Genomic DNA, 13,526 nt, shown 5'->3' with positions numbered 1-13,526 from the left:
AAAGTGGAGACATCATCTGGTGTGTTAAATTGGTACTATGTGGCATCTTTTTTTTAATTGAATTAGAGTGGACACACAATGTTACATTAATTTCAAGTGTACGACAGTGATTCGATAACTCTACATTCTCTGTGGCACATTTATGAGGTTATGAGAATAAAGCTCACTGATTGGTTAAGCACAGCAATAGCATATACAGTTAGGTAGGAATTGTCACATGGCTTGGATACTAGCATTTCCGTTTTGGTATAGGAAGAGGAGTTGTTTTGGTAAAACTTAACTTCTTTAAGGTCTGATTTAAGTGAAAATACTTGTTAGGTCTGGATATTCAAATTGAGAATTGTAACTTATTAATTTGTTAATTTATTTTTTAATTTGGATGAGTGATACGATTAGCTTTAAAATCCAGAATAGTGGGGCGCCTGGTGGCTCAGCCAGTTAAGTGTCTGCCTTCGGCTCAGGTCATGATCCCAGGGTACTGGGACTGAGCCCTGCATTGGGCTCCCTGCTCAGCAAGGAGTCTCCTTCTCCCTCCCCTTCTGCCCCTCCCCCAACTTGTGATTTTTCTCTCAAATAAATAAATCTTTTTAAAAAATCCAGAATAGCTTATGCAAAGCAGAAATAATATATTTTGCTTTTTTAGTATTTCCTTTCTTTTGTGAGTGAATGATTCTATCAGCGTACAAGTTTGTACCTTTATTTGTTGAGTTGTCTTATCTGTTAATCCTCAAAAAGTAGATTTGTTCATGTTAATACTCAGAGGTATTAAAAGCCTTAAAATATATTACTGTTAAAATTTTCTATTTACCATCCAACATCTTTTTGAATGGGGGAAATAGGGGTGGGCCTACTGAGTGCAACAGTCTTTCCTGTGTTATATATCTGCATCTTTCATACGATGTTGGAACAAAAACAGTTTCTGAAGCCCTTCTTTGAACAAAGATAATATCAGAATATTTAATAGTGTCAACAGCACAGTCCTTCCTCTCTCCTTTCCTAGTTTTATATATATCTGAATAATAATTGCCAGAAAGTATATATGAAGAGGTTCTTTGTAAATATATGTTCATGTTTATATTAATTACACACCTGATATGGTGGATTCAGTGCATTTAAAATAAAAGTTAAGTTTATGTGTTTAATTATTGCACTTCTGATCATTTGTAGGCGCAACCTAACCAAACTGTCCCTGATCTTCAGCCACATGCTGGCAGAACTAAAAGGAATCTTTCCAAGTGGACTCTTTCAAGGAGACACATTTCGGATTACTAAAGCAGATGCCGCAGAATTTTGGAGGAAAGCTTTTGGGGAAAAGTAAGTCTCAAAATAATGAGAGAGAGAGAGAGAGAGAGAGAGAGAGTGTGTGTTTTAAGTAGGCTCCCAGCATGGATCCCATTGCGGGTCTCGAACTCACAACCCTGAGATCGGGACCTGAGCTGAGACCAAGATTCAGACGCTTAACCCACTGAGCTACCCAGGTGCCCCTCAAAATAGTGAATTTGAACTGTAAAGAACTAAAGCTTATGTTGTGGCGTTTTGCTTAATTCTTTTTAATCTTTTATCTAATTTTTAACTTTTTTTTTTTTTTTAAGTAAACGCTAACGCCATTTTGAGGCTCGAAATCACAACCCCAAGATTCAGAGTCGCATGGTCTACCAAATGAACCTGCCGGGTGCCCCTGTTTATTTTTTTAATTAATGAAATCATTATATCATGGGAAAGCATAGAGAAAAAGAATTAATATGTGTGTACAGTAGGCCCCCCTTATCTGCAGTTTTACTTTCCATGGTTTCAGTTACCTGAGGTCAGCTGTGGTCCAGAAGCAGTTGGTCTTCCTGATGTATTATCCGAAGGTCAATAGTAGCCTCACACTATGTTGCAATGCCTGCGTCTTTCCCCTCACTTCATCTCGTCACAAAGGCGTCTTATCTCATCATCACAAGAAGGGTGTGTACAGCACCGTGAGATACTGTGAGAGAGAGAGAGAGAGAGAGAGAGAGCCCACATTCACGTAGCTTTCATTACAGTGTATTGGTTATAATTGTTCTATTTTATTATTGTTGTTAATCTCTTACTGGGCCTAATTTATAAATTAAACTTTATCGTAGGTGTGTGTGTATAGGAAAATCTACAGTGTATTTAGGGTTTGGTACTATCTGCCTTTTCAGCCATCCACTGAGGATTTTGCAAAGTATCCCTTGCAGATAAGGGGGCACTATTGTACCTACCTCCCCATATTTTGGGGGTTTTTTGTTTGTTTTTTTAAAGAAAGCTTTGCAGATTCAGTTGAAACCTGTGCTCTTTAATTGAATATTTGTTTCTCTCCCCATCCATTCTGCTGTTAAGAGACGTTTATGTTTCACATGATTTGCTCTCACGAAACTGTGCTGCAGTGAACAAAATTATATTTGTCTTCATGTGCAAGAGCTTCTTCACGGTTACATGCCTGGGAGTGAAATAGCTGAATCGGGGTTTCATGTCCTCTGCTTTGCCAAATATTGCCTAATTGCTTTCCAAAGTGGTTATACCAGTTTCTGTCCCTATAAGTAGTATACACAAATTCCAGTAGCTCCACAATCTGGCTAACACTGGTAGTATGAATTGGGTATCATATTTTGCTTTATATTCCTGATAACAAAGGAGATTGGGCATCTTTTCACAATTACGACCCGTTAGGATTCTTATTCTGACTTGCCGTTCCTGTTCCTAACTTGTCCATTTTCCTACTGAGTAACTTGTCTTTTTCCTGTTGAAAGGTACAGATTATTAGTTACTTACATTACAAATATCTTCTCCTAGTCTATGGCTAGTTTTTCCACTTTATTATATTGTCTTTTGATGTATAGAAGTTTTAAATTATATAGACAGATTTATGAATTAAACTTACGCTTTTAAGTATTAATATAAATGTTCTTTATCTTCTGAAATTTCGGATCAAGGAACTGAAAAAAGTAGCAATATGACTTTTTAGTTGAATATACAGATCCTAATGCAAATTTCCCTTTAAATGCCTTTTTATAAAAATATGTTTAAATGTAAAATATAGAATAATTAGTGATCCTTTTAACTTAACTCCATTAGAAAAGAGTTCAAAATGCCACTTTATCTCTTAATTTTTAGGCAGTGAGTACAGAAACTTTTCAAAGTCAATGAGCTTGTGTTTACGTAAAGATCTTGAGAAATACAAATCCCGTAGTATCTTGTGCTAGCCTTATCTGGGGTTTAATCACTCTTACGTTAATAATTTATTCCTCATCCCTTTCAGAACCATATTCTTCCTGTGCCTTAAGCCTAGCCTTAAGCCTGTTTCCTCGTATCTAGGCCTTGAGATTGTGAGTTCCTCAAAGAACTCATAATGTTTTATGTGCTTTTAAAAAGTTGGTTTAAATGTAAACTTTTCAGTTAGTGAAGGCCTGGCTACAGATGACATTTGTATAAAGAGTAATCTCCTCTCTCTTTCCATGTTTCTCTAAAGAGAACAAATGTGTGAAGAAAGATGAGAAAGGGGATTAGTTTGTGACATATTGCCAAAGAAGACTGGGGAAAGATTTCTCTGTTACTAATTTCCGTGTTAGAAAATTAAGAAATACATCATTTCTTCCCTTTCTGTTCTCAATCCAAAATAGAACTTCGCTTCTCTAAGAGAGTTGAAATTGATATTGAAACCTTAATATGGCTTTTTTTCTTGGTTTATTATAGCAATGGCCAGAATTGTCTTTTGTTATCTCAGTCTGTGCCTTCCCTTCCACCCCTGCTCCCCCATCTAGGACAATAGTCCCTTGGAAGAGTTTCCGACAGGCCCTTCATGAAGTGCATCCCATCAGTTCTGGGCTCGAGGCCATGGCTCTGAAATCCACTATTGATCTGACCTGCAATGATTATATTTCAGTTTTTGAATTTGACATTTTCACACGACTCTTTCAGGTAGGATACTAAAATGTTGGCTAAACTAGTTGCTACTTTTCTGAAGAGAGAGCTCTTTAAAAAAAAGAACATCTGGGGGTTTATATATTATTTAAAAGTATTTTTAGTGTAGAAATTATAAGCAAAAAAACCCTCACTATTTTTATCTATTTATTGTTAAAAATAATAACTATATAATCTGCTTTCTTCCCCTCACATTTATAATCTCTCTTTGTTAGTAAATATTCTTTTGCATCATTTTAATGATTGTAGAACATCCAGAAAATGGGTATAATGTGATCTATTTAATCAGTTTCCTTTTGCTGGACATTTATATGTATGTTTCCAACTTTTTCTCCTATTGTATTGAAATTTTTGACTTACATTGACTTGCATTGATGCTTCAGAAAGAACTCATTTATTTCTTTACGTAAAGATAATGTGTGTATGCCAACTTGCATAAGCCTTTATTTGCAACTTCTTAGTTGTACATGTAGGCCCCTGCTGTTGGTTAGAACTGCTGTAAAATGTCTTGAATTTCCTTCTGTGATGAAATTTCTTTGTATAACCATATATTTATTTCTTCTTAGCTTTTCTGAGTTCTTACCTCTCAAACATATTTTCCTTGAAGTAACAGTATAATTGAAAATTTGTGACAGTGAATGGAGAATTGAGGTTGTTTTCCTTCTGTTCTTCATTGCTCTGAAGGATGGTCAGCTGTCTTGAGCCAAGTGGTCTGATTGAGCTCTTGTTCCCTTAGCCCTGGTCCTCTTTGCTCAGGAACTGGAACAGTCTTGCCGTAACTCATCCTGGTTACATGGCTTTCCTGACCTATGACGAAGTGAAAGCTCGGCTCCAGAAGTTCATTCACAAACCAGGCAGGTCAGTGCCGTGAAGCAAAGAGGTTTATTCTCCTAAATTTGATTCTCTTGTGACCTCTGCCAGGATGGAGGAAACGTGATCGTGGATTAGTTCCCCAGTTGCTGTACTAGGATTGATGTCTGTTTACCAGAGGAATTGACTTATTCAGATCTTATAATCTGATAAATGCTTTCAAGCCGCTTAAGAATTGAGCTTAACGTATTTTTTGCTTTTGGTCTGGAGTCACTGTAGAATTTATTATTGATCGTCTGTTTGATTTTTGTCTCTGTCTTGCCTTCCACCCTAATATAAACATGTAAAAGGTTCTATTCATCTCTGTTCCCAGTTACATTTTCCGGCTGAGCTGCACTCGTCTGGGTCAGTGGGCTATTGGGTATGTCACTGCTGATGGGAACATTCTCCAGACGATCCCTCACAATAAACCTCTCTTCCAAGCCCTGATTGACGGCTTCAGGGAAGGCTTGTGAGTATCTGCTGTTTGCCACTTGCTGGAGTCTAGGAACTTAGGGGTGTAAAATTTGATCATCAATGACTTGATTCCAGGTGTCTTCATGGCTGAAGATTCAAGAAACATATTAACAAGTTGTATTATTTTGACCTTCAGCTTCCATAGGACTTTTGTTATTTAAAAAACGATTCTTTGAGTGAAATGATTTTTCTCTAGCGCTTTAGTTATTACCATGAGCAAACTGTATCTCCTCTTCCAGATGTTAACTTATCTTCAAGACTTTATTCGAAAAGATGCCAATTAGCACAGTGTTACCAGTTATTTAACTAGCTCACATTAGCGTGGTTAGATATTTTTAATAACAGCAGGCTCAGTGGCCTTCATCTGCCCGAAGCATTTTGGTTTGGCAGTATTTCTTCAGGGTTTGGGCTTTTGTAATCTATGCTAATATTTATGACTTAAGTTCCTATTTATTCCAGAATGCTATTCCTTTGGGAACTCAGATTGATTATCACTTGGTAGGCACTAAAAATACTAGCAGTTGACCAGCTGTCAGAAAGCTGCTTGCGTTTGAAGCAACGAGGAAAGTCCATTTTCCATCGTGCATCATGTTGGGCAGCAGCCTTGGAGCTGAAGGGGGTGCGTCTCCAAATATCAGAGCAGGCCAACACGCCAGGCTTCCTGGTAGTTGATCTCAGGGGCTTACTTTGCTTCCTGTTACATTTCTTTTACATTGGTGTCTCTCAATGTTAAATACCCTGTAAATAAGGGTATTTTAGGCCTTTGGTCAAAAACAAATGGTGCTTAAATTAAGAATTTGGAGGCACCTGGGTAGCTTAGTGGTTAAGTTTCCAACTCTTGATCTAAGCTCAGGTCTTGATCTCAGGGTCGTGAGATCAAGCCCCGTGTCTGGCTCCATGCTGGGAGTGGAGGCTACTTAAAATAAAAAATAAAATAAAATAAAAAATTAATAATTTGTATTTTGTGGCCATCCATAGATTAAAATAGGGGTTGGCAAACAATGGCCCACAAGCTAGCTGTTGTGGTATGGCCTGGAACTAAGATAGGTTTTCCTTTTTAAAGTGTTATTTAAAAAATAACAACCAAAGAAGAATATATGACACAGACTTCTATGGCTTGCAAAGTCTAAAATATTTACTCTTTGGCCCTTTACAGAAAAAGTTTGTCAGCCACTCAGTTTAAAGATAAAGCCTGTGGCATTGTGGTCTAGAGAAGGAGTGTCAGTGTTTGGAGAATATCTTCTTGGAACTGTTCTGTGTTATTTATTTTTTGGAGTGTTTATCTTTGATAAGTACAAAGACTTCTCTTTGTACTTACGCAGAGTTGCCTATTTATTTGAGAGAGCATGCACGAGCAGTGGGAGGGGCAGAGGGAGAAAGAGAATCTTAAGCTGAGTGCGAAGCTGACAGAGCAGGGCTCAGTCTCACGACCCTGAGATTATGACGTGAGATGAAATCAAGAGTTGGACATTTAACGGATGGAGCCACCTAGGCGCCCCCAAAGTTGCTCTTTTAGACGAGAGAATTCCTAGATATCATTTGTCTGTATTAGCAAGCAGTTATAAATTGGCTTTAGTAAAACCCTAAGGCTGGTTACTCTTTTTACAGCTATCTGTTTCCAGATGGACGGAATCAGAATCCCGACCTGACAGGCTTATGTGAACCAACTCCCCAAGACCACATCAAAGTGACCCAGGTGAATCTTGTTTTACGTCCTCACCGTGTCTCTAGAGGCAAGCTTTTGTATGTACTTGACACAGCTGACAGTGGTATGAAGTGATTGGAACACTTAACGTTTTAAACCACCGACTAGCTTAGGGAGTTCAGGTGTGTGTGGTGTCTCTAAAGAACTTAACATAGGACCAAGACTGTGTGTTTTCTGTGTCAGAGAATAGTGACCACTGTGTGGCACTTCCGTAGAAGCAAAATTTGTATAGAGAGTAATGGTCTGTAGTTTTCCTGGTGTTAGTGTTTAAGGTTGAAATCATTCATTCTTTCAACAAATACCTGCAATTGGCTGAGTAATCGATTCAATTTTTTTTTAATCAAAGGAACAATATGAATTATACTGTGAGATGGGCTCCACCTTCCAACTGTGTAAAATATGCGCTGAAAACGACAAGGATGTGAAAATTGAGCCCTGTGGACACCTCATGTGCACGTCCTGTCTCACATCCTGGCAGGTATGGATCCAGACCATCTCTACTATGTAATTCTTAGAAGAATTGGGGGTTTTGTATCCTGTATGGAGAGAAAGGATGGCCTGGTTTGTGGGGGAGGTTTTAAGCTTCTGGTTTCTTTTTTCATCTTTAGGAAATGTATTTCCTAGTGGACACATATTGTCAGTACTTTCACATGCGCCTGTGACCGTCTCCCGTTTGCTCTGCAGGAATCAGAAGGCCAGGGCTGTCCTTTCTGCCGATGTGAAATTAAAGGTACTGAGCCCATTGTGGTAGATCCGTTTGACCCTCGAGGAAGTGGCAGCCTCCTGAGGCAAGGGGCCGAGGGAGCTCCCTCCCCAAATTATGAGGACGATGACGATGAACGAGCTGATGATTCTCTGTTTATGATGAAAGAACTGGCTGGTGCCAAGGTAAGACTTCAGGTTCAGAGACTGGCAAACTCCACTGTGAGTTGTGTTCTAAAGGAATAGAACACTTGATGAGATCCAAACCACAGGCTGACATTTACTGAGCATTTACAATATGGGACACGCCATGCTCAGCGCTTCCTTTTTTTTTTTCCTAAGATTTTATTTATTTATTTGACACACAGAGAGAGAACACCAGCAGGGGGGAGCGGCGGGCAGAGGGAGAGGGAGAAGCAGACTCCCCGCTGAGCAGGGAGCCCAATGTGGGACTCGATCCCAGGACCCTGGAATCATGACCTGAGCCGAAGGCAGACGCCCAATTGACCGAGCCACCCAGGCATCCCAGCACTTCCCTTATTTTAACTCCTGGGCGCCGGGGTGGCTCAGTTGGTTAAGCGACTGCCTTCGGCTCAGGTCATGATCCTGGAGTCCTGGGATCGAGTCCCACATCGGGCTCCTGGCTCAGCGGGGGGCCTGCTTCTCCCTCTGACCTTCTCCCCCTGACCTTCTCCCCTCTCATGCTGTTTCTCTCTCTCTCTCTCAAATAAATAAATAAAATCTTTGACTCCTGTAATCCTGTCCTTGTATATACTCAAATAACCCAAGATAGGTACTCTTATTCTCATTTAGCAGATGAAGAAATCAGGGCACGGCAAGGTTAAGGAATTAACTGAAAATTACACAGCTGCAGCCAGACATTCGGCTTCAGAGCCCATGCTCTGTGTCCTAGAACTGCGCTCTCCCCAGCTTGTTGGAGAGAACGAGAGGCGATAAGACAGTGGGGTCCTATCGTGCTGCTGTGAGTAGAGTCTGGTGCTCCAGTCTTCTTTCCTAAGGGGTCCTGGTGCTAGAAAGTTGGATTGCAGAGGGGAGAGGCACTATTAGTAACCAGACATAGCGACTGAAGTGACTGGAGGGTGGTAGCAGGTACCAGGTAGAAGCTAAACTGGAAAGGCCCCAGTAAAGAGAGGAGACCTACAGACTAAGAATGGATGGGATCAGATTCCGTAACATCAGTGGGTAGGGTAAAACAGGGATCTGTTCACTAATTAGAAGTAAGGGAGTCTTGGAAGATGTTAGCCAATACAGGGCAAACAAAGGTTCTAGGTTCTAATGTGCTTTAGATTCTCTAGTTCAGAATGTTATATAAATTCATGGGCAGCACCTCACTGCCTGGCACATAGTAGATATTAAAAGAATGGATTTGGTGGGGGCGCCTGGGTGGCTCAGTCAGTTGAGAGTCCTGTTGATTTTGGCTGAGGTCATGATCTTGGGGTCCTGGGCTCCATGCTCAGTGGGGAATCTGTTTGGTATTCTTGCTTTCCCTCTCACTCGCCCCCCCGCAAAATAAAAGAAAAAAAAGGAATTGATTTGATCTCTTAAATGATTGTATCCAGTGTGTCTCCTCCTCTGTGTGCTCGGTGCCACTTGCCTTATTTCAGGCTGTCGTCGCCATCTCTCTGCCTACTACCAGCACCAGTGATCTACAGCGCAAACCCGACCATCCCGTTCCTTTGCCTCGTACTCTGATGACTTCTCATTACTTAATGGGTTAAGCCATTCTCCTTTCCAGGCACTTTGCCCTCAAAATCCTTTTTGCTCTATGTTTTGTGGTCCAGCAGGGCCAAACCACTAGATATCTCTCCATGCTTTTGTCTTGGTAGTTTCTTTTCTTTTTTTTTTTAAGATTTTAAAAAATTTCTTTTAGAGAGGGAGCATGTGAGCAGGGGGAGGAGCATGGGGGGAGGGACAAGCAGACTCCCTACTGAGTGGGGACCCCCACACACACCAACACGGGGCTCAATCCCAGGACCCTGAGATCATGACCTGAGCCGAAACTAAGAGTCAGATGCTTAACCGACTGAGCCACTCTGTCTTGGTAGTTTCTTTGTAATTTAGTTGAGTTTTCATTTCCTACGAAACCTTTCCAGACTGTTCCTGCTTCCCCCACCCCGAGTTCACATGTGTTGACACACACATCATTTCTAGGTCTGCCTGGGTGTCTCTGAGACCCTGAATGTGTCTGCCATAGAATGAACCACCTTGGAATATTTTATTACATGTATTTCCTGGTATGTTGTCAATTCCTAGAAGGCCAGAGCCGCTATATAAAATTGAGCACACAGTAATTACTTTGAATGTGTGACTGGGAATTGAAACGATTTCAAAGCAGGAATTAATAAATCTATGCTTTATCAATAACAGGCAGTTGAGGAAGTCTGGAATGAATTGTACATTTTTGGTTTTTTGAAGTGGACAGATTTTTTGAAGTTTTTTCAAGTTTGAAGTTTTTGAACCCCTTATAACAGGTTCCTTGGGTCCATTTTAAGAGATTAATTTGAGAGTTGCCTGGGTGGCTCAGTTGGTTAAGCGTCTGCCTTCGGCTCAGGTCATGACCCCAGGGTCCTGAGATTAAGCCCCATGTCCGGCTCCCTGCTCAGTGGGGAGGGGAGCCTGCTTCTCCCTCCCCTCTCCCTCTACGCTTCCCCTCTGCTCTCATGTTCTCTCTCTCTCAAATAAATAAATACATGAAATCTTTAAAAAGAGATTAATTTGACCTCTAAAGCAGTTTTATGTTCTTAGATTTCTGTCTGTTCATGAAAATTTATTGGTAACTCCTGGAATATTAGGGAAGCCGAATAAAAAGTGATTTTTGCTGGATTTTTTTTTTTAAGATTTTATTTATTTATTTGAAAGAGAGAGGGAGAGAGAGAGTACAGAGGGAGAGGGAGAAGCAGACTCCCTGCTGAGCAGGGAGCCCGACGTGGGGCTCCATCCCAGGAGCCTGAGATGGTGACCTGAGCTGAAGGCAGCTGCTTAACCGACTGAGCCATCCAGGCGGCTCCTCCTGGATATGTTTATTTGAAATTAAAATTACCCTTTTTCTTCATGCAATTTTATAGGTGAATAATACCTTTTTTTTTTTTTTTTTTTTTTTTTTTAAGATTTTACTTATTTGACAGAGATACAGCAAGAGAGGGAACCCAGGCAGGGGGAGTGGGAGAGGGAGAAGCAGGCTTCCCACGGAGCAGGGAGCCCGATGTGGGGCTCGATCCCAGGACCCTGGGATCATGACCTGAGCCGAAGACAGGCGCTTAACGACTGAGCCACCCAGGCGCCCCAGAAGAATAATACTTACTGTGGAGAAATAGGCATCACATTCAGTGTTGATGTGGGTACAAATTAGCCCATCTTTTGGAAGGACACTTTAACACCTATCAAAATGTATAATGGTCACAGTTTGAACTAGCAATTCCAGTTCTAGGGATTTATCTTAAAGGAATACTCAGATAAGCACACAAAGATGTGGATGCAGTTCTTATAGCATTATTTGCAATAATGAAAAATTAGAATCAACTCACATGTCCAGCAGTAAGAATTTATGATATGTCTATGTGTTTGTATTCTATTGCTGCCATAACAGATTACTACAGATTTAGCAGCATAAAGCAACACAAATTTATTGTTACAGGTTTGAAGGTGAGAAGTCCAACACATGTGCCATCCAGCGAAATCAGGGTGTCAGCAGGTCTGTAGTTCTTCTTAGAGGCTCTAGGGGAAGATCCATTTTCTTTTTCATTTGGATTTGGCAGAGTTTAGTTCCTTGCCAGTTGTAGGATTAGAATCCAAGTTCAAGATTAGAAATTTTCATGAACAGACAGCATGTCTTTGGTGGCTGTCAGCTCATGGTCCCCCAGCTTCTCGGGGTCAGCCACACTCTTTGGCTCCTGGATTCCTTTCCTCTTTCAGCCCTCTATCTCTGAGGTGCTCCGCTTTTAAGGACTCCTATCATTAGATTGGGCCTATCCAGAGAGTCCAGGATAATTCCCCCATCTCAAGATCCATACCCTCAGTCACATTTGCGAAGTTCCTTTTACCAAGTAAAATAACATATTCACAGTTTCTGGGTTTTGGGGTGTGAGTAAACATCTTAGGGCTGGGGGATAGGGAATCTTCATTCTGCCTACTGTAGTCCACATAATGGAATGCTGTGCAGAATGAGTTCAGTTTACGTATACTTAAGTGGAAAACTGTATAATGAATACTAAGTTTAAAAAATATAATTGTATACTATGTATAGTATCACCTTATTTCTCTAAAAAAAATTATTTTAACATGCATAGGGGGAAAAATTGACTACCCACTAAATTGATATAATTTCTGAGGGTGTAAGTTTAGAGGACTTGAACTTTATGGGATGTTTGAATGTTTTGCAATAAACATAGTGCTTTTGCAAGGTGTTTGTTATGCTGGGTAAGAGGCTCTCTATTGAGTACTGTAAGTATTGAATGAAATAAGAAAGCTGAGATGAAGGCCTGCAAGGAGCTAGTAGTTGTATTTGAGAAGAGAACATGCATGCAGGCGAAACTATTTAACATAGGCAGACAGCATACATTGTTTTAGATATTTGGGTACACGCTGTAAGTGCTGTAGGACTTTAAAGAAAAGAAGAAAATGAACCCTTTTTAATTGTAGCTCATCTGTATGAATGATTTTTAAATTTAGTCATTTAAATAAAAGTAATAAACGTACACTGTAAAAATTCAGATAGAGAAAAAACAGCTTCTTGCATTGTGCTGTCACTTGACTATTCCGTAACTTAGTTTCTTAATGGACATTCATATTATTTCCAGACTTATACAGACTGATATTCTTTTCAAGTCTGTAGGGTAAATTCCTAGCAGTGGAATTGCTGGATAAAAGTGAATGTACATTTAAACTCTTTGATGGAGGAAAGGATATAATTAGGGGAGGGGCACATGGGAATTGTGCGAAGCTGCACGGTAGGTACTACGTGGGTGTTTATTATTCTTTGTGTGAATAAAATATTTTATAAAATATTTAACTTTTTTTGAGTAGATAACTAAAATTTATCCCCAAGTTTTTGTCCTAAAATCACTCCTGAAGATATATGAGACTAGGGGAGTGCCTGATTTGTCGCATCCTGGGTGGCTGTCATTGGGGTTTTTTTGGTTGCTGTCTTCTTTCGATTTGTTTTTAATGCAGTCAATCTACTTACTACAAAATCCAAATGACAAACGCATATGGATTTTTTAGTAAGTTTAAAAGACTTGCTAGAAGGCTGGCAGAAACCTTGGCTCCCTGCCTCTGCCACCTTCACCTCTTCCATGGGCCCCACTCACATTTGTGGGTTCTTAACACCTTTCACACCATATACATAAACTGCTCTCTCTTGCCTCTTCAGCATCAGTCATCTGTTCACTTCAGGTGTTGTAGAAAAGGATTGATTATCTCCCTCCTTCCCACACCATATCTCCCCACTACGGTTATTTGAGTGTTTTTTGGCCAAATCACTATTCGGTGTGTAAATGATTTTGCTCCTTGCTGTTCCAAGCAATACACTATGATGTAATTGCTGTTGTTTTCTAATACGACCTTCTGCTTTTCCTGGGATAACTGCTGTGTGTGTGTGTGTGTGTGTGTGTGTGTGTGTACACATACACATTTGAGAGAGAGAGCGCATGAGCACACGAGCAGGAGGAGGAGCAGAGGGAGAGGGAGAGAATCTCCAGCAGACTCCACTGAGAGGGGAGCCAGACGCGGGGCTCGATCTCACGACCCTGTGAGATCATGACCTGAGTCAAAATCACAAATTGGATGCTTAACCGACTAAGCCTCCCAGGCACCCCAAATTGCTTTATTTTTATTTCCTTAGTTTTCC

The 13,526-nt window shown here is 40.4% G+C and overlaps 1 protein-coding gene across 2 annotated transcripts in view; it reads left to right on the top strand.

Moving 5' to 3' along the window:
• The window catches only part of CBL (Cbl proto-oncogene), an 81,121-nt gene that overhangs the window by 47,346 nt on the left and 20,249 nt on the right, over positions 1–13,526 (top strand). For both annotated transcript variants that reach the window (XM_028105946.2, XM_088017869.1), the window contains 7 exons: positions 1,168–1,314; positions 3,768–3,924; positions 4,664–4,785; positions 5,111–5,248; positions 6,862–6,949; positions 7,305–7,436; positions 7,643–7,846. In XM_028105946.2, coding sequence (XP_027961747.2) covers positions 1,168–1,314; positions 3,768–3,924; positions 4,664–4,785; positions 5,111–5,248; positions 6,862–6,949; positions 7,305–7,436; positions 7,643–7,846 — 988 coding nt within the window. The remainder of the gene's footprint in view (positions 1–1,167; positions 1,315–3,767; positions 3,925–4,663; positions 4,786–5,110; positions 5,249–6,861; positions 6,950–7,304; positions 7,437–7,642; positions 7,847–13,526) is intronic.

Source organism: Eumetopias jubatus, unplaced genomic scaffold (assembly GCF_037043125.1).
Source record: "Eumetopias jubatus isolate StellerSeaLion01/CBP00866 unplaced genomic scaffold, mEumJub1_p1.0 scaffold_13, whole genome shotgun sequence".
Lineage (NCBI taxonomy): Eukaryota > Metazoa > Chordata > Mammalia > Carnivora > Otariidae > Eumetopias > Eumetopias jubatus.
The sequence above is the reverse complement of the archived record's forward strand: the minus strand, read 5'-3'. Positions and strand labels throughout refer to the sequence as shown.